General features: G+C 38.6%; 1 protein-coding gene across 4 annotated transcripts in view; it reads left to right on the top strand.

The window, feature by feature from the left end:
* The window catches only part of stat6 (signal transducer and activator of transcription 6, interleukin-4 induced), a 47,921-nt gene that overhangs the window by 23,396 nt on the left and 3,199 nt on the right, over nucleotides 1–21,326 (top strand). For all 4 annotated transcript variants that reach the window (XM_066671157.1, XM_066671153.1, XM_066671156.1 and 1 more), the window contains exons 9-20: nucleotides 1,735–1,908; nucleotides 7,051–7,138; nucleotides 7,275–7,397; nucleotides 12,946–13,038; nucleotides 13,157–13,357; nucleotides 14,631–14,725; nucleotides 14,899–15,032; nucleotides 15,273–15,422; nucleotides 19,919–19,979; nucleotides 20,464–20,526; nucleotides 20,871–20,891; nucleotides 21,077–21,169. In XM_066671157.1, the coding sequence (XP_066527254.1) occupies nucleotides 1,735–1,908; nucleotides 7,051–7,138; nucleotides 7,275–7,397; nucleotides 12,946–13,038; nucleotides 13,157–13,357; nucleotides 14,631–14,725; nucleotides 14,899–15,032; nucleotides 15,273–15,422; nucleotides 19,919–19,979; nucleotides 20,464–20,526; nucleotides 20,871–20,891; nucleotides 21,077–21,169 (1,296 nt within the window). The remainder of the gene's footprint in view (nucleotides 1–1,734; nucleotides 1,909–7,050; nucleotides 7,139–7,274; nucleotides 7,398–12,945; nucleotides 13,039–13,156; nucleotides 13,358–14,630; nucleotides 14,726–14,898; nucleotides 15,033–15,272; nucleotides 15,423–19,918; nucleotides 19,980–20,463; nucleotides 20,527–20,870; nucleotides 20,892–21,076; nucleotides 21,170–21,326) is intronic.

Below are 21,326 nucleotides of genomic sequence, written 5' to 3' on the forward strand. Positions count from 1 at the left end.
ACACAGGTGAACCCTTGATATGACAGGGTTAATAAATGCGTATGCAAAGTAACACTTTATCTGCTGCAATAACAGGTTGGTGTGAGATGGGGGGCAAAGCTTAAGCTGTGGCATGTGCAAACGTTTTGGCCCATTTACTATATTAGGTATAATGTTTTTTCAAACAACCTGCAAATTAAATGTGAAAGTACAGTGTTATGCAGTACAATTTTTGCCAACATGTTAATTATGCTTTTGTTCCCTGATTATTAATACCACTTAGACAATCAACAAAAATATGAATACGTTTTGGCCCAAATTAAGCCCTGATTCATCAAAGCCCAGAAGCACTCTCTGGGAGGGGAATGGCCGGGATGCTTGGTGCATCTAATGGTTAATTAGAGGCTCATTTTCATTCTGCAGCTTTCTGATGTACAGGTGTTTCAAAGGCCAAAATTGCTACAAAGGTTAATTCACATCAGTGGTGCACTTGGTCTGAGACTCAATTGAAGCTCTTACTTCCACTTTCTATTTTTATCAGTTTGACCTGTTTAGCATGTGCTGCAAGTGAGCTAACAGCACACTTGGAACAGCCTTCACAGTGTTCAGCAGTTGCTATGTTTTAATTTATCCTTTCTGAAAGGAGGAAGTGTTGAAACTATGCCCAGAGGGTGTAAACACTTGAGTTTACTGAAGGAAACATTGAAATTGCATTGAAATTAAGAAAGTGAGAAAGGCAGTGGTAGTGTTCATGTTATATATATTTTACAAAAAAATGAATCCAGTGAATTTTAATAGTCATTGTAAGGGCGTTTTCACACACGACATGTTTTGAAACGTTGTATATATTTGGTTTGATACATTTTTGCTTCACAATGCAATTTAACGAGCAAACTAAAAGACGTTCCTACATCCTGTCGTCTGAATGAACAAATTAATTTCTACTATTTACTTTTCACTACTTCTACTTATTTGTGGTCCCAGTTATAGCTTATCATATATCTCATGTAAGATACAAACACATACATTGCTAACTTTGTGTTTCATCTTAGCAGCTTCTTAATCATATTTCCCGTTCCACATTAAATGGCTGAATTGGTTGGACTGGCTGATAAATGCTGTGTCCCAGATCACACCAGCCTGCGTATATATTATTTGTCCCTCATATGTACAAATATGAACATTAAAACATGCATAAACACTGATAAATGTTTTATATCAAATGATATTTACTGCTCACTAATGGGACAGTTTTCACTTAAGGCAGCATGGTATGGTTACAGTAAATTAAGGTTACAGTTAAATTAAGGGGATTTCCATGTTTCCTACAGGTTTTGCATGTTTCACATCTATGAAGGTAGTGAGTAAATCACCAGGTCACATCAATCTCTCTCTTTTATATTGCTTCAAAATCCAGTAGTTTGTTTGCAAGTCAGAACCATCCAGAAATTTGTTGACACAGTGCACATGAAAATGACTTTGGTTCAGTTTGATCCAGACTAAGACCACCTGTTTTAATCTGACCAAATTTTGATACTTTTATCCAGAGTGTGGACCTTTCTGACATGCAATCTTGGTTTTGGACCAAACTGAAAAGTCAGAAAGTCTGAACCAACACGGGGAATTTGAAATCACCTAAGAATAGTGTGTAGCACTTTCATTGGAAAATGAAACACTGAAAAATGAATGTTCAAAACAGGGTTGAAATTTACCACTTTATCACTGATACATTTCTTCCCTCCAATCTTTCTGCAGCTCGCTGGTGGTGGAGAAGCAGCCCCCTCAGGTGATTAAGACCCAATCCAAGTTCTCCACCACTGTGCGCTACCTGCTGGGAGAGAAAATGTCTCCAGGGAAACCAGTAGTCCTCAAGGCCCAGATCATCACTGAGTCACAGGCCAGGAACCTGGGCCAAGGGGTCATTCCTACGTAAGCAGCACACACACACACACACACACACACACACACATATATGAACGGTACTGCAGAATCGTGCCAGTGCCCAGTACACAGTCTAGGTGATGTCTGTGTGAGCGCAGTGATAATCATACTGGGCCTTATAGGTGTCGCTAAAGAGTATATTACTGGGGACTCATAAATAACTTGAGTAGAAATACAGAGGGAGCAACTACAAAATGACTTAATTAACACATTAATTGGACACATCTCATTCAATAGTTTTTCTTTGTTTATTATTTTCTACATTGTAAATGAAATTGAAAGACATCGAAACTATGAAGGAACACATATGGAATTATGTAGTAAAAAAAGTGGTCAACAAACCAAAATATGTTTTACTTTAGATTCTTCAGAGTAGCCACCTTTTGCTTTGATGACAGCTTTGCACACTCTCGGCGTTCTCTCAGTCAGCATCATGAGGTCGTCACCTGGAATGATTTTCAGTGAACAGCTGTGGCCTCATCAAGAGTTAATTTGTGGAACCGCTCGCCTTCTTAATGTGTCTGAGACCACAACTTGGGTTGTGCAGAAGTAGGGGCTGGTACACAGTTCTATACAGTGAACAGCCTTATTCCACCAATGACTAATGAGAAGATTAGTGTCCAAACTTTTGAATGGTACTGTATTTCAACTCTCCAATGTTAGTGGTGGAACAAATAACCAAGCACACTGAAATAAACACCAAAAAATCAATCAAATTTTATTTTGTATAGCACTTTACACAACAGAAGTCAGCACCAAGCTGTTGTGCTACGTTGTGGAAATGTGCTCCCATAGTGTACTTTTATAAGTACAGGAGCCTAAATAAAACAGTAGGTAGTATATTTGGATAGGCTAAAAGAAGTATATCAGAAAATGCTCCCAAGAGAATTACAGTCATAATAAACGATGTTAATGTATTTTTTTGCACATTTAATTCAGCATGTACAGTTTTGGAATGCTGAAGCAAATAACAAGCTAACTGTATAATGCACCTAAGGACAGATTTATCACAGAGAAACACATTCAGAATTGTGGGTTTGAGCATGTGCATAGCTATTGGATAGGTAGCACAACTTGTCCAAACACCTTTTATAGCACTTGCAAATAGTGTGCAGCCTCAGGCAGTGTGCAACCAACACTACAGTACTTTAATGAAGCAAGTCAACAGTTTCATTTTATGTTATTGAAGGCTATGCATATACAGCTTTGTATATGCTGGTAGATTTTTTTATGTGTTCAAAAGGTGATCTTACATGACCACTACAAAGGCTGAAGACCACTACTTTAGAGAAACCAAGAAGCTCATCCTCTTCTGGACAACACCAGAGAGCACAACAAATAACAAAGGAGCTGTAAAAATAAACTGAGGAACATAATGAGTTATAGGGTATGTGAAAGAAAAAGAGGTAATGAAGATGTATGAGGGAGCAGGAGGTGGTGCAGATTCCACTTGGGCTAATACACTCCTTTGCAGGATGCCGTAGGGGAGTCAGGCAGAGATCTTGTACAGTATGCATAGGGCCAGGAGCTGGAATCCATTGCGTAGGTGTGAATACTTGAGAAGAATTATATTATTTTAAAATATTCAAAAGAATCAAATCCTAAATTTTGTTAATCAAATACATGTACAAATGTGAATGTAACTAGATACTAACCTAAGGCTAACTGGCAGTATGAGAAGCCTATGTATGAGAGGGTAATTCCCACATTGTTGTGGGGACACTGAACACCCATTTTCTACAAAAACAAGATTACCCAGCTGTTTTTTTAAAGTCCCACCTTGCCAACTCAAATGCACGCCCACACGCAGCCAGATGCCAAAGGTCCGACACCAATACACACAAACACTATGCTCAAGACTTTAAGCACAAACATCAGCTTGAATAAACGAGTATAATCTGAGCTTAATATTTTACAGTATGCATGTGTAGACACAAATACACACACAGCATTGTGCAAAGTCCTGCACACATAATTATGTTGTAATACTCCACTGCATTTGATGCCACACATAAAAAGACAAACATTCTTACAAGATACAAAAACACCAGCCTTCCAGAGCTATTCTGTGCACATTAGTGTACTCCTGACCTTTTTTATCACTTTGCTGCTTTGAACAAACAGCTTCATGTCACACAGACGGGCAATAAAGCTAACCTTTCAAGAGATATATTTTTTTGACAGGCATTGATTTACAACCTCCAGTGTTTAACTGTTGTGAGCAGCAAATAAATAAGACTATAGGAAACACACTTCTCCATATGTTAATGCATATTAAAGTGTTGAATTTCACACGTATCAGAAACTTAAACTGTGGCCTTTTTGAATGTATATTTTATATGGTATGTTTTAGTTTTTCCACTAAATTTTATATGTTTTATTAATTATTTCAATAAATACATTTAAAAGTATTTGGATAGATGCGTCCAAAACTTTTGAGTAATATATAGAAATGTATTGTTACCATTGGTCAGAACGATGTGTTTCAGATCTTGAGTAATCTGAAAATCCCAATAACTCTTTGCACTGCAGGAAGTGATGAATAGAAAGTGTTATGTTGAAAATTAAGGACAGCTTTCCCTTTTTGGTGTGTTCACTTTTTTTGGAAATAGGAGGTGTTTACTGACAGGGCGATATAAACAGTTGTAAAAAAAAAAAAAGCATCCATGGTGAAGTGTGGTAAATGGACAAAATGTACTGCTATGCCAACCTCAGGAGGTCACATGACCGTTTTTCATCATCCTGCTTCCTGTTGCACTTTGCCCACAAAAGCTGACACAGCTCAGAGTTGTGAATCTGAGAGTCAGAGTCACAGTAGAGTTAGAGTCATAGTACACTTTAGAGTCACAATTAAGTCAGAAAATCACTGTAGTAACGGAGTCACTAAAGTCAGAGAATCAGAGTATAGTCAGTGTTCAGCCAGAGAGTCACAGTTGAGTCGGAGAAGCTGAGGACTGATAAATGCTCACCATTAAATTAAGATGTGTTTATGACGTCCTAATTCCAGTAAACGAGTAAAAAAAAAAAAAAAAAAAAGTGGCTCGGTCAGACATGCTAGGCTTCCTCCCATTCTCTGGTAACGGCAGAGAAATGGCAGCTCCAAGCGCTGAAAATCGTGTAAAGAGACAAGGATATTGTATATTCCTGCTCAATGGGTGGGTAATATTGATTTATTTTTGTTGTTTCAGATTATTTAGTTTGGAAGAGTCTGTAAATTCAGGAGAATATCAGCTGCATGAAAGTAAACACAGACTGAAACCTGGGTAAAAAATGAGTTTCTGTGGTAATTCAAACAGTATATAAAAACACGTAGACATACTGACAACAGTTGTTTTTCTTCTCAAACATACCGTTCCACGTTAAAACATGAACAAACGAGAGAATTGTACTTCACCTCTGTCCATAATCGTAGATGTTGCCTTTATGGCAAAGTTAATCCTGTTCTGGAAGCTGGAGTCGTAGTACAGAGGAAGTTCTTAACGGTTTATATACCAAATGTAGACAGACCCAGCAGCTAGAGTTTTATTATGAACAGGAGAGTTACACTTGTGTAGGAAAAGAGCCACATGCAGATTATGTGCCACAGGTTGGCTGTGCCTAACCTTAACCTAGGCTTTGTTAGTTTTTGGAATAGAAATGTCATATTTGGTATAAAATATTTTTAAAAGTGAGTACATGCTTTTTGTCCAAAACATTTCACTAAAACTGAACATTGTCTTGACGACTGTATTTTCTGGAATTTTATTTTCTTGACATTTCATTTATACAAACAAACAAGCACACACACACACAAACACACACACACACACATGTTGGTTGCACTATACATGTCAGGAGTTTCCATAGACATAATGATTACTGTAGCTACTAAAAATTTGCACATCAATCATAGTGAAACTGAACCTTTCTAACTGTAGCTTTATGATGATTCATTGCTCTGAACTAACAGGTACATGTATCTCTGTTATGCTGCATTTATTTGGAATTCCAAAGATAAGATATGTGTCTTGCTCATGTGTTTTTGCTGTATTTTCATGTTTGAAATAACTTGAAAACAATAGCTGCCCTTATTTTTTCACTTTCTTGTAAATTTACCATTTCAGAGATTAACTATTCCTGCAATCAGTCTCGTACACGTTGTAACTGTCAGAATACAGACTTGTATCATCTATACGATAAATTTACAAAAGAAGAAAAAACTGCCTCTGTACTTTCATTCTGAAATTTTGACATGGAGTCAACAGAAAAGAGAAAAATCTGACCCCCTCTTGTAATATACAGTGTATATAATTAGACTCACGGATTAACCCTCCTGTTAGGTTCCAGGTCAATTTGACCCGGTGCATGTTTAATTACCCAAAAGATGTCTGAAACAAGCAGTGTGAATATTTCATTATTAACTCCATTACGAATTATTCAATCAATATTTAGTGCAGTGGAGTTCCTTACCTCGAACAGGTAATGGTTCAAAGTAATGGTTCAATTAGGATAATTCACTCGTTTTACATAAAAAATGTCTCACAGTTGCAAGAAATACTCTGACATTTCTGGCACCCTTTTATCTCCAGTTTGACTGTGGGGGTCAAATTGACCCGAACAGTATCTATGTGATATAAACATGCAGGGGGTGGTTGCAAATATGTGAGATGAACCATTTTCATATTATATGTTGATTACACTAATTAAGGCAAGCAGAAGAAGTTTCAAACTGAAAAAATAATTTTAACTATTTTTCCTAGACCTTCAAACTTTAAAACGGGTCTATTTGACCCCCAACATAACAGGAGGGTTAAACATGGGTTAAAGTCTAATAAACACACCGGATATTTCATGATTTTTCTCTTTACTCTCTTGTGCCTTACAGACTCAGCCATTAAGGAGAGCAGCCTGTTCTCTTTTTCTTTTTCACAATGTAAACAGTGGCTGAAACTGGGAAAAATGTTGTCTAAAAATAGGAATTAACAAAATAGGGACTTGTGTTTTGTTCAGACTGTACCTTTATGCTAAATATATTGTGGTAATAAAACCATATAAAGGTCATATTTGCCATAAGTAGGCTGTTATAGGTGCTGTTCAAGAAGAAAGCAAAACTATGTTTCTGACAATACTGATTTACTCTTTTGTTCTCAGTGAGAATGTGGGCGAGTTGATCAACAGCACAGCGATCTTAGAGCATAACACTTCTAGCAAGAGCACCTGTGCTACCTTCAGGAACATGGTTTGTACAACATTTATCCATATACAGAGCTAGAGTGTAACCCTTACTGTGTAACTTTATTTATCAAAGAGAATATTGATGCTGGAACAAATCTCAGTGGTAGTTGTTGTAATCAGTCATTGTTTCTGTTCCTCAGTCCATCAGGAAGATCAAGCGAGCGGACAGGAAAGGCTCTGAGTCAGTGACAGAGGAGAAGTTTGCTTTTCTTTTCACGGCAGAGATCACCATCACAGGCTGCGAGAGTCCTTACAACGTCCAGGTATTGTTACTTCCCCGTTCCTTTTCTCAGATTGCCCCGGGTGTGGGCGATACCATAGTGCCATGCAAGTGAGGTGTCCCTTAGTGGAGATTTTTATTAGATATGTGTGAGTGAGTTACAGGCTAGCTGCATGAGGTGTTTTGAATTTAATTACAGTTGCGTGCAGGCATTCCTGGACAAATTACTTTTGTTTTTCTTACTCACACCTGCACTGTTAAATACATATATACTGTACATTCGCAGGATTTACCAACATGCGGTTGCCCCGATATGTTAAACAGTGTAAATATATGTTGAACATCTAGACTACATCACATGATTTCCTTCAGTTGCCACTTTAGGCTTAAGTGTATTTCTTGGGAATTTATAAAACCAGTCTGATGAGCACACACTCCCTCTGTAATCAGAGCTGTACACCATCACTGTTGGAACAAAAAACAACCATTTCTTATTTTTTTCAATGTAACTTTTATAAATAATATATTAAGAATATATCTGTAACACAGAAAAATCAGGAAGCTCTGCATAAATTCAATGATGTATTGAAAGTATTTGAAATATGATTTTTGAGAAGGCTGTGTTTGGGAAAAGAAAAGGCTGGTAGCTGTAGTTTTAGAAGTGAACTGTTTTTCATTCTCGCTAATTTTAGGATTTCAGCTGCTCAACATCTTAGGGTCTTTATTGTAGTATTTTTCAATTCATAATGAACCTGTTGTATTTTGCGGGAGGGTGACAGACCTGGACCAGTTTAGCACCTGGATCTTTTACTAAGAAGCCATGCTTTTGTAAATTGGTCTTGTCGTACTGAAATAAATCAGGCATTCTGGTTTATAAATACTATATTAATGATATTATAATTATGTTTATATTTATCTCAGTATCACGTGCTGTTTTCATTGTTTTCAGCAGATTTCAGCACAAATGGACCCAAGTCCAAAGTAATATAGTTAAGGCAAATTTTAGCTTCTTTTATAAAACTATTGTTTCGGTGATACAAGGTTTTATTCCAAAACACATGTGTTCAACAGTATGTACTTCATAGACAAATTCAGAGGGATATCCCCAATATGCAATACAAGAAACACCTAGAGTAAGCCAGCGTGAAACTGCCCCGTCTGTTATTATAGACAGTCGCACCCAGGACAAGAAAGGACATGGAGGGGATTTGACTCATACCAAAGATATGAGCTGAACCTGCTGAAACCGGACGCCATGTTGTCTGAGAAAAAAGTTGGGATGTAAAACAAATATATTCAAATAGTTTCACAGTCGTGGTTTCTCTGTGGTCAGGAGTCCTGTGAGCAGCTCTCAGAGTAACCCACTGAGGCAAGGCTGTGTTGATGGTGCATCAGAGAACCGGACATGAATTCAAAAGAGTGTCATTTGTCTAAAAGTTATTATCTCAGACACAGGAACCTGGTCAATATCAATATTTGGACAAAATGCTGTAATTGCAATTATAGTCATATGCAGAACATTTGTTTATATGCAAATGTTTTGTTGATGTTCCAGGTGAACGTGTCTTCTAGAGCAGGGCTTTTCAAGCAACCCGCATGTTGTTCATTTGTTTGTATTGTGACCCAGGCAACACAAACTCTGAATGTTTAATATGTTATGAAACTGAATATGACTGAGATTGGCCTATTTGTTTCTCTATATCACTATTTTAAAAATATTCATAGTTTTCATTTAATAATTCAGTTTTTGTTGGGAAATTAACCCATGAATGTCAGTTAATTCATTCTTTCATTCATTGACTGTAAGCTCTTATCCAGTTCAGGGTCGCGGTGGATCCAGAGCCTACCCGGAATCACTGGGCGTAAGGCAGGAATACACCATGTAGCGGGCGCCAGTCCTTCACAGGGCGACACACACTCACACATTCACGCACACCTACGGACATTTTTGAGTCACCAATCCACCTACCAATGTGTGTTTTTGGACTGTGGGAGGAAACCCGGAGGAAACCCATGTGGACACAGGGAGAACACACCACACTCCTCACAGACAGTCACCCGGAGGAAATCCATGCAGACACAGGGAGAACACACCACACTCTTCACAGACAGTCACCCAGAGGAAACCCACGCAGACACAGGGAGAACACACCATACTCCTCACAGACAGTCACCCGGAGGAAACCCATGCAGACACAGGGAGAACACACCATACTCCTCACAGACAGTCACCTGGAGGAAACCCATGCAGACACAGGGAGAACACACCACACTCCTCACAGACAGTCACCCGGAACAGGGCTTGAACCCACAACCTCCAGGTCCCTATGATAACAATTATAATATTAGTTTAGTGTGGTTTTGGTGTATTGTGAACATTGTATTTATAACAAGAAAAACACATCACTAGTAACATGCTGATGTCTCTGTAAGTGTCTAGTTATGATCCAGTTCCAACTTAAATGGTAATCTATTACATTTTACCACCTGGCGTTCTTGCAACATTTAAGGTGGAACTGGAAGGTCTGAAAAAAGCAGTGGAAAAAGAGGCTGAATTCAGTTTCCCAGAGTTGGGAGTGGGTGATAGTATATGATTGTGGAACTCTTCTGAAGGTGCATGACGCTTTAAATTGACCTCAAGTCCAGAAACTCTTCGCTGCCATCACTGCAGACTGGTATACAGCTATTTTCTGGAGGACACCCACTAGGTGTCACTAGGTTGCAGATTATACGGGCTTCCGTCGCCAGGTCCTGCTACCTTTGGGCTGCTCCTCCAGCATACACAGGACCTCGGGAATGATGCACTACTCCTTTTTTCTTTGTGTTCTGATGATATATCAGGTTCCTTAAGTGAAGAATTTAACCCATACACAGTCTAATTCTGTTCCAAGTATAACACTCAAAACTAAGGCGAAGAACAAATAAGAAATGTGATTCACCATTAAAAAACAAAAGCAGCTGGGAAAACTAGAGTCTGACTTGCAGCATAAAATATCATTTTTCTCTGTGCAACCCCTCTTTGCAGGGACCTTTTTTCTGTCCGCAGTGTTTTGAATACTGGAAATCAAGTGTAAATATACACATTTTGGCTTGACTTTTGCACATAATTTTACCCATGATGTTAAATGAAAAAAAAAAAAAAAAAAAGTAAGGCAGCGTGCTAAACAAGCGAACCTCAAGTTTCTCCGCCTTAAACCAAGTAATAAGAAAGACAGACTTCTTATTTTAACTGTTGTGCGTATTTGAGACTGTAAGTAATCACTTGTTTCAGTTCTTAGAATCGTTATGAATTAACAAAGTGGTTTGTACCGTTAAGTTAGAGTCAGCAGTGACTACTGTTCATTCATATTACATTCATTACATGGTTTACGGATCTGTAGATGTCATGAATCACTCCAAACTGAAGGTGAGAATCAGTTACAGTGTAAATTAACACAAAACATGAAGCGAGGTCTAAACCAGAAATATTCCAAAACCTGAAAATCATTACAGCAGAAAACTAAACATGTATTTAAGAAACACATGGCTCAGAATTGCAGAAATGGCTCAAACTTTGGCCTACTTTGTAACTATGAAGATAAAACAGAGCTTAAAGTAACTGTATAATATTTTGTACCTTAAAATTACAGATTCAAATTGATTGTGATGCTTTAGTGAGATGTAATAAGGAGAACAGAGCCTTGGCTCAGCACTGCAGAAACTGTACTTTTGGAGGCACATTTTTTCCCATGTGTTCCCACTCCTCGTTGCAAGTTTAATTTATTTATTTATTTATTTATTTTCCCCTGAGACATCTGAATTTTTACTTTGTTTAACCTTTTTTCATTCTGTGACCCTCTAAATCAATGTCTGAGGAAATCTCTGGAGGTGAATGTGCTGCTTTCTGCAGTCTCTAGGGTGGAGGAGTTCATATTTTTAGACTTCCTGAGTTCAACTTGATCCATGTATTTCTGACTGAAGACTAATCAGTCAAATTTCGGTCTGTGACGTGTAGTTAGTTATATTTCTGAGGAGGTGCCCGTCAAGCTGCAGTGTAGGGTTCAGTACGATGTGTACCCTACGGCGTAGGTTCGACACAGAATTATAAATTGGGCTTAATACTCAGGAGACAATGACCTCTGTTGGTTTGGAGGGGAAACATCTTTGGGTGTGTATGGTGTACATTTATTTAATAATCCTTGGCCATTTCTGCTCTGTTCATCAAAGTCAGACCAATGACATTCTGTTAAAATTCTGTCTTCAACCAAGAGCGACACTGGTGTCTTTTCACCTACAATGCATTAAGCATGAGTCTTGTTACAAACATAATAATAGGACATTAGAACCATAATACGTCATGGGACATTTACTTTCGATACTTAAGTACATTTGAAGGTAAATACCGTTTTACTTTACTCAAGTGGAGATTTAAATTGAGGAATTCTACGTACTTTTACTGGAGTAATATTTTACCTCGAGTATTTGTACTTTAACTCAAGTATGTGGTTTGTGAAAGAACTGTTCTTGTACGAAGGGGGTCAAATGTTTACGTGATTAAAAAAATATTTATGATAAATAAATATGTTGATTGTGGTAAGCTTTGTAACTTATTAAAAAACACTTATAGGGAAGTGTGATTTTTCAGGATGTTCACAGTACACAGTGAGTAGCACTTGTGACAGATTTGTAACTATTTGAATATTACACCCTTCCAGGGACACCATAACAATTAACACATGATATAAAGTGTAGTCCCAATTCATAGAAATATAATAATATTTTACTATGATGTCAGCATTTCGTTTACTCTCAGCTCAATCCTTGCCTGTGATATTAATGATTAGTTTTTTTTCCCTAACAGCAAACAGAAGATATTTATCAGACACTGTTCAGTTTTACTTTGGGAAATAGGAATACTACCCCTTGGGAAAAATGTCTCCAATTTCAATTTTAAGTCTTTTATAATCAATGGAAGAGCTTCAGATGCATGCAAGATATATTTGATAAAAGAGTAGGAATACTACCTAAAACCTAAACAGAATTTTGAAAACTTGCTGCATGATAAGATGAAATTCAAGAATTTTCCTGGAAATCTGTGGCAAGGCCAGGCAGGTCTGAGTACGCTGCTGTGGAATGATTCTTGCTGCAAGAGTTGGAAAGTGAATATGAGAGGGAGAGATATGTGTTGACACGTATTCAAAATGTTTATAACATTTCTGTTCAAGTTGATGGGCTGTGCCACAATCCTAATGGAGACTCTGCTTTTCCACATTACTGAGCTCACAGTGGGCTTATCATCACCTTAATACACTGTAAAAGTGAAAACGCTAGCTCAAGTGTAGTCTTTGCCACCTGGCGCCACCTGCAGGAAGACAGCAATCCACAGAGACCTAAGAACTACATGCATGTAATATATAAAGGGAACAAAAAAATAGTCCCCTTAAGCCAGAGAAGCCTCTTTGTGAACAACGTGGGAAACATTTAACAGTGCAAATGTACGGATGCATTTTTTTCAGATAATGAACATTTCTTCCAAAAGGCAGTGCTGTGGTGCATTTGTTGTTGTCGTTGTTAGGTGACCGTTTACGAGCACCATTTCCTTTTTCCTCCAGATGATCTCTCTGCCTGTGGTTGTAATTGTACACGGCAGTCAGGAGAACAATGCTGTGGCTACGATCATATGGGACTGTGCTTTCTCTGAACCTGTGAGTAGCCCTGAATTTAATAACCACGTTAATCATAGCACACACCTTGGCTGGAATACGCCATAAATGAGATCTGATGTTTGTGAAATAACCAGGGCTTTCTTTTTGTCCTCCTCAGAATCGGATCCCATTTGTGGTGCCGGAGCGCGTGCCCTGGAGTCAGATGTGTGAGGCTTTGAGCAGCAAGTTCATGTCCGAGGTGCAGACTAACCGCGGTTTGGATGGATACAACCTGCACTGCCTCGCTCAGAAAATCTTCGACAGAGACATCACAGGGGACTTCAACCAGATGCCAGTGTCCTGGGCTCAGTTTAACAAGGTGGAGTGCTGTTCATCATAAGCAGTGCAGTCAGAGTACACTTCTCAGTCAAACTTAAATGAATACACAGCCTGTTACAAGTGTGGGAACACAAAGCTCTTCTATGTTGTTTATTTATTAGACAGAAATGGAATGTTGTTTAGATGTTGCCATTTTTTTAACATTAGTTCACTAAAGTATCATTAGACAAATGCAGAAAGAATTTTATAGCCTTTAATATCCACATTTTTTCTGTGTTAACTCCCATTTGTAATGTATCCTTGGAGATTGTACTGGCTCTGAGTTGGAGCAAAATAGGTGGTTGGCTAAGTTTCAGTAGTAAATATTGAAGAGTGGACTAGTTCCACGTATTCAGGCCATGTGGCCCAATATGAGCACTCTGGGGTCAACTCGTAATCCTTGTACAGATGTAAACTAGCAGCATACATGGACAAGACTAGTGGAATATTGGTATTTTAGAGGTTTACAAGGATGCACTCAATAATACTGTGAGCATGATATTCATTATTTTTCAGGATGATCTTAAAAAAACAATCCTTATCAATATAATTATGTCTGAGGCTATTTTACCAAAACAGGTGTCGAAAAAATGTACATAAAACAAATGAAGATGCAGTTTTTGAGGCGTGTAAAGTGTGGATAGACAGACAGTGTGAGTGAAACGAGTGTATGGTGAGACAAAAAGAGAAGATAGTCTTGCTTCACCAGACTCTGAAGGACGTGTCTGGCACCTGTTGCTAAAAAAACATGGCCAAGAACCACCTTCTACTGCAGGAAAATAAATTTGACTGACAAGTAACACGCCCAATCACGTCTGCTGTTTTGCCGTGACATGTAGAAGGAAGATTCACATTAGAGCAGAAGCGGAGCCAATAACAATCTAAAAACTATACACAAAATGCATATACACGTATGTGCAGGGAGCCAATCAGAATGCAGCTGGCACAGTGGGGCCAGATTACTGCACTGTAGGTGTCAGACTTGTGGGTGGGGAGTCTGAGGGCTGAGACTAGGGAGGAGGTGACTGTGTGTGATCGGAAGAGGATGGGAATGAGGGGAAGGGAGGGAGAGAGAGCCAGAATGTTGGAGAATGAGGGAGGGTGAGAGTAGGGGAGGGTGTTAGAGGGAGTGGTCTAATAATGATATTCAAATATCATTTGGAAAATCTCAAAAGAACATTTTGTACAACTAACATTACCAACTGTGTGTGATGACACCGTATTTAATCGGCACTTGGGATCTTATTCAGAATGTTCTAATGTTTCTGCTACAGGAAGTTCTGCCTGGACGAAATTTCACTTTCTGGCAGTGGTTCGAGGGAGTGATTGATCTGACCAAGAAATGTCTGAAGGCTTACTGGAGTGAAGGGTATGGAAGCACCTGTGTTGCTTCTCCATTTTGTTGTAATGTTGTGAGCACTGATTTGGTTTATTATATGATTTCCACAAATATAAAGAGTGGCTAAAGTTCACTGTACTGACTGATATAATGATAAAAGCCTAAAAAGCAGTCACTCATCCATGTTTGATTTTCCACTGCAGGCTGATCTTTGGTTTTATTGGAAAGCAGCACCTCCATGTCATTTTGCAGAATAAACCCAATGGAACCTTCCTGCTGCGCTTCAGTGATTCAGAAATCGGAGGAATCACCATCGCCTACGTGGGCCCCAGTGAGAGTATGTGTTCAAATGAAAAAATATATAAATATGTGGTGTATCAAAGCCTCCTTCCGAATTCTGCACTTTTGCAGATTGGACTTAAGATATAAGCTGAGGATTGAAATGTAATACTTTTGTGCTATCTTTGAAATGACTCAACACGATCACCATTTTTGTCAGATCTCAGTGTTATGTCAGCACGTTTGCTAATAGAAGTCTCTTTATAAGTCTCTGTGTGTTATGCTCGTGTGCATCCAGGCGGAGGCCGGAAAATCCAGAACATCCAACCTTTCACTAAGAAAGATCTGGACTCTGCTGGCCTAGGGGACCGTATCCGGGACATCAGCTGCATCAGTCACGTGTATCCAGATAGGCCAAAGGACGAAGTATTTAAGAAGTTTTATACAGGCAAGTGCACAAAGCTCAACTTCATAACATCAAAATGGAGTCCTTTTCCACCAAAAGAACTCTGTTTCTTGAGCTGGTTCCTTTCCTGAGTTTTGGAACCGCGGTGCTGTCCAGTGTATTGGCAGTGTTTCCACAAGCTTAGATGGGAACCGAGGATACGTCATTAGTGGGGGTTGTTTTGGCATTCCTCAGTTCCAGCTGTTGTTGTGACTGTGGCTGAATACAGCATCATGACAGGGTCATATTTATTTTCTTTGTTTACGAAGGGGTCAGATCAGAGTGGTACACGTGCGGAAATGAGTTCTGAGCCATCGTGCTGAGATCGTGAACAGTGGTGAATAGCAGCTAGCACACTTCATGTCACACTAAACACAGCCCCAGAAACACAGACGGAGCATGTTCCTGTTTATTTCCTAGTATTTATATATATTTATATAAATATCTGCTGTGAATGACCGCATTCAGCTTCACTGGGCGATAACACTTTATTTGAGGCTCTGAGCTCTTTCTGGCGCTCGACACGTTCATGGATGATGTCACAGTTTGCACTGAAGGACCAGCTCTTTTTTGGTTCCAGCTTGGAACAAACTTTTCTGGTTCACAAACCAATTTATGTTGGTGGATACGCATCAAACGGTTCCAAATTAGGTTTGAGAATGGGGAACATTCCAGTTCTTTACTGGTGGAAAAGCGCTAATTTTGTTCTTTTACCTGTTGCATATGAATTTATGGATGTTTTGTTCTGAAAGGGCAAAAATACTGAGCAGAAATAACTTACGCCTTTTCAGAACCAAACATTCACATGAGCTGGATACTCATAATTGTTTCAACAGAAGGCAAGTTGTGTTTTGAAGCAGTTATTGGCACCGAAACACGTCTCTGTCAGGAAGCTATTTGTCATGTATCAACAATATTTCAGCCTCTGCTTATAAGATTACAAACCAGAAACTTGGTCCAAGGTAATAACTTGGACTAATAATTTACTCTTTCAGTTAATAATTTCAACATAGTTATCCCACTGAGGTTTGAACATTGATTCAGTTTAGTGAATGTAAGAGACAGTGCTTACATACACACAATTGCAGTCACAGTTTTTTGAGCTGGCTGTAATTACAAACCCAGTACCGAGAAGGCTGGGATATATCATCAAATGTAATAAAAAACACCTGGTTTCTTAAACGTTTATGTAACTTTTTACTGACGATCTTGATTGGATTTTGTGAAAATACTAATAAAACCAGGTGAATATAAAAGGTTTTGAAGGTTTCTAGCGTATGTACCCCTAGTTCTGGCCACTTGTAAATACAATATTAGAAATCTTAGCTAACTGTAAATAAATAGAAGGGCTTTACTCACTCAAATCAACATTTTTCAGGAGTCAAATATGTGTAGATTAATGTACAAGACTTGCTTGACTTTAAAAGAACATATGTTTTTAGATAAAAACGCTTTTGTTTATGTAGGTGCCAATACTGCTAAGATTATTAGCGCCCGCTAACTTCAGCCACCTCCCCTGCTTGTGACAGTCAAACGAGACCTTTTCTACCACATTCAGTGGTTTTGAGAGGTTCACAATGAGATCATGTTTGTCCTGTGTTGGTATCCGTACTCTACATGTCAGGATTACAGTGGCGGTAGATTTTCCCCTCAGAGAAAAGGAGGCTAACCGCTAAGCTAACTTTTACACTGAGGGAAATATCTGTTGCGAAATGGAAATGTATTGTGTTCCACATGCAGTTTTGCACACAAAGAATTACAACACTGTTAGAGATACTTAAATATTGTTTAGATGTGTGATTTCTTGCAAGACTGATGTTTAAATGCCCTACTAAGGCATGAACTTCGTTTTATTGTTGTACAAACTGCGACTGGCGAAGAGAGAGAACGGAATTGCACCATATACGGCAGGGGCCGGAAATAGGGGAAGGCCGGAGTTAGGGGAAAGACTTGATAGATGTTTCTAAGACCAAGGTTTTATTGAGTATCACGATTATTTATGTACTCCGTGTAACAGCTAACATAAAAACAGAATTCCGTTTTGGTCATTTAAGGCGGGATGGCTCTTTTCCACAATAAATTTAGTGTAATTAAGATTAAATTAATGGAGTTAGAATATGCTGCGAGCTATATTTAAACTTCTTTTGGACCCATGTAAATGATGTACTTTAATAGAGTTTGACCAATCCTCAAACCAAAGCAAGGGTTTTTAGGGAAAAAAGGCTAAGAGAGCCCTATTTTACTGGATCGTGGATACAATTACAAGTGAGGGGTTCTTGCACCAGGACAAACACATTCATACCACTGTATATCTTCCCTTTACAATATTATTTGAAGCAAATCAGTCAGAGAGCAAAAAAACCTGAATTAACTACTTCTTGATTATTTCTCACTCAGACTAGAAGGCTTAGGAAAGTTAATATTAAACACTTGTTGTGCATATGGTCTACAGAACTGATTCAACATGTTGAACATTACATTTCAGTGATGTTTGTGCTTCCTCGTTTTGTGGCAGCTTGTTTCTAAGGATGCAGTGTTTAGTCACTGCTGCTGACTTGATTGTTTCCCCTATTTGGTGTAGCTTTTCCTTAGAAGGGGCAACCGTTGAAATTCCTCATTTAATGCATATAAATCACTAAGCATGGCTTTTTACTCGTGCGTCACGAGCCATGCCATAGTAGTCAGTGAGATGAGAAAGCAGTGATGATAAATAACCATTTATGGCAAGGTTTTTTTTTTTTTTTTTATGTGTGTGAAGGTCCTAAGGGCATATTTAGTGGATTTTTTCCCGTAGGCTACTGGATATTTTGCTTCCTGAATCTGTTCCTCTTCTTGATAACGCAGAATAAACATCACATGAGTGTTTTCAAGGAATTGTTATAAATCTCAGTCTACATGATGATCCTTTCCTGTTTGGTCTGTGTTTTTTTTAATTTGTAACCAAGGAAGGCAAAACAAACTGACATCAGTTCCAGAATTAGGACTCTGACAGTACAGGGACAGGGGGCAGCCCTTAAATTGTTTCTGCGCCTTTGACTGTGACCTTCAGAATAATAAATATACAGTGGATTTATCTTGTGCAATCATTCACTGATTTTTTTTATTTAAGATGATGCCAATCTGTTTTTTCAGATGCCAATCTGATGATGCCAATCCATTTTCTCAATTTTCAGAAATTCGTTTTTAAAGTACTTGTATTATAATATATTGCCCAATTATTTTATATCAAAATGTTCAGAACAATCTCAGGTCTCTCATTAAGAGAGGCCCATGTGACCTAGAGCATTTTATGAAGAGATAATCTGTCTCTAACCCTGAAAAACGTAAATCCGATTTTAGAAAATCTTTATGTTTCTTATGAAAACATCCCTTTACTCGTGTGAATGAATTGATTTGGTGATTGAAACAGTTTTATCAGAGTCTTAAAAACAAGCGAATCCACCAGTTAGACACGGCGAGAGGCACAGGAGGCGTGTAACTCGGGATGTGCAGTATCGCGTACAGTGGCGATAACATGCAATCGAAAGAGCAGTTTCTGCACATTCACAGGGTGTTTGAACTGTATTTCTGCGCTGTGCTGACGCTAAGATATTAATAGAAACATCACGAAAGGTCATATTTGACGCGCCGGCGCGTACTTCAACCCCATTAAAGATGATGATTTCAGTGTTAGCAAGTCATGAACATAGCATATTCATACTTTAAATAAAAAAAAGAAAGAAAGAAAGAAAGAAATTCAGTCTTAATACTAAGCAAATTTGGTATTACAATTATATTTACACAAAACCACTTTAAAACTTTTGTACATGTAATTAATTTTGCCTACAGTCTTGTTTAACATTAGAGTTTACAAATAAAAAGATTGTCCTGCTGCAATAGCAAAAACATCACTTTTTAATCGCGTTAGAGTATGAATTAAATTATATAATTAGATTTTTTTTTACATTGTTTGAGCAAAGCAGCTACATTTTGCGGTATGTAAAAAGTGATGATTGGACAAATAAAATTGCACAGAATAACAAAATATCTTGCTTTACTGTTCTGTAATGTTTTTTTTCCCCAAAGAGACCTGGTTTTGTTTGCACAGTACAGGAGGTCCTCGGGTTACGTCAGTCCCGAGTTACGATGTTTCGTGGTTACGACACATCTCCCATTTACTGTATAAAGCCTTGTTTCGACTTAAGTGGTTTTGCGTCGTAAACGTCGTAACGCGAACTTCGTGTGTGGTGTGCGCGGCGGAAGAATATGCGGTTATGCGGCTCGGGACCGAGGAGGATAGGTGTTAGGATACGATAAGTGCTTACAGTATGTTATTTACGTACAGTATGTACGTATGTTCCGACTTACACCGAAAATCGGTTTACGACGCGATGTAGGAACGGATCAATGTCGTTAGTCGAGGACCCCTTGTATAATGTGGGTTAATATGTAGTTTGTGTCTTAACCCTAAATTAATAAATGAATCTGACTGAAAACACGGTTTTATTTTTTCCCCACAGTTATAGGTCCGCCACATCCGGACGGATACCTGCCGTTCAAACTCACCACGGTAGTGGACCCGTAAGTAGTAAACATAAAATACTATGGACTCATTAATCAAAGTGTAAAGGGAATGTAACTGCAGTAGTGTGCACAAGCACCGACATCTGGAGCTTAGCACTCTTAATACCAGGGAGTCATTGTCAAAGTAGGCAAGGACAACATGGTGCTTTTAGGGAAAAATATTAATCCTAGCAATTCAACACACACAAATGAGGGGGGTAACAAAAAGAGGACAACACCACCACTGTTCTCGTACACAAAACAGCACAGCAAAACTACCTGATAAACTACCACACCTACTCTACACTGCAGCGTGTTATTTTAGTGTTCACACTGTCCATGGCGCTATACATGGCCACGCCCCTCACACACTGGGCTTATGGCAGAAAACGCATAGAAATGTGTTTATTATAATAATAAATGTATAATGGGTGGTTGGTATCGCATTGCTCCAGTTGTGTTACTTACTTTGATCTCCTTTGTATTTACTGTTGATGTTCAGGGAGCTGGGAAATGCTTCAACTCCAAGCATCACACCGCAGCCGGACGCACGCCAGGATTTTATGTAAATACTCCTCTCCCTCTTCCTCTCTCTCCAGCACTTGCTGATTTTATACTCACACGTGCAGTTTCTTCAAAGTGAAATGTATCCAAACGCTTTTAGTCGCTGTGTGATGTGGTTATATGAGTATAAAGAAACAAAAGGCAATCTGCATGAGTCATGCAAGTCCTGCAGATTGTTTTGAAGCGTCATTAGTGTAAACAGGTGCACACACACATTCTATGTGTAGACCAGTTTAATGGAAGTATGTTTATGATGCATTTATGTTATATTTATATTTATATTATATAAAATATAATAACAATCATGGTTTATATCTCCCCCTCCCTCCTCCCCCCACCCACTAGGCCACAGGACGCAACGTTCATGTAAGTATGGAAGTGTTATCCCAGCTGTCCCAGAAATGTTTTCCTATATATGAATAAATGAAGAAGGGATCTGTACTTTGAGTTTTAAAGAACTACATGTAGATCTTGAAATCATTCTGATTATAGCCCCTCTTTAGTTCAAATGTTAGCTGTGTTTATCTAAAGTGTGTCTGGTTTTTTTGCAGCTCTCCTTCTCTTCCCATGGGTTCCTTTTCTCCCCCATACCCTGATGCCATGCAACCAATGTACCCTAATTACTACCCTGATAACAATACCATGTAAGTCCCTATGCGCACACACAACACACGCCCACCCAGACACACACACACACACCCACATGCACACACACGAGCCGTTTCTTATTATAGACGATATAAACAGCTGCTTAGGATGTAATCGTTGATAAGCCGAGCCGAGTTACGAAATAACAGTCAA

This window comes from Hoplias malabaricus, chromosome 5 (genome assembly GCF_029633855.1).
Source record: "Hoplias malabaricus isolate fHopMal1 chromosome 5, fHopMal1.hap1, whole genome shotgun sequence".
In the NCBI taxonomy this organism is placed as follows: Eukaryota; Metazoa; Chordata; class Actinopteri; order Characiformes; family Erythrinidae; genus Hoplias; species Hoplias malabaricus.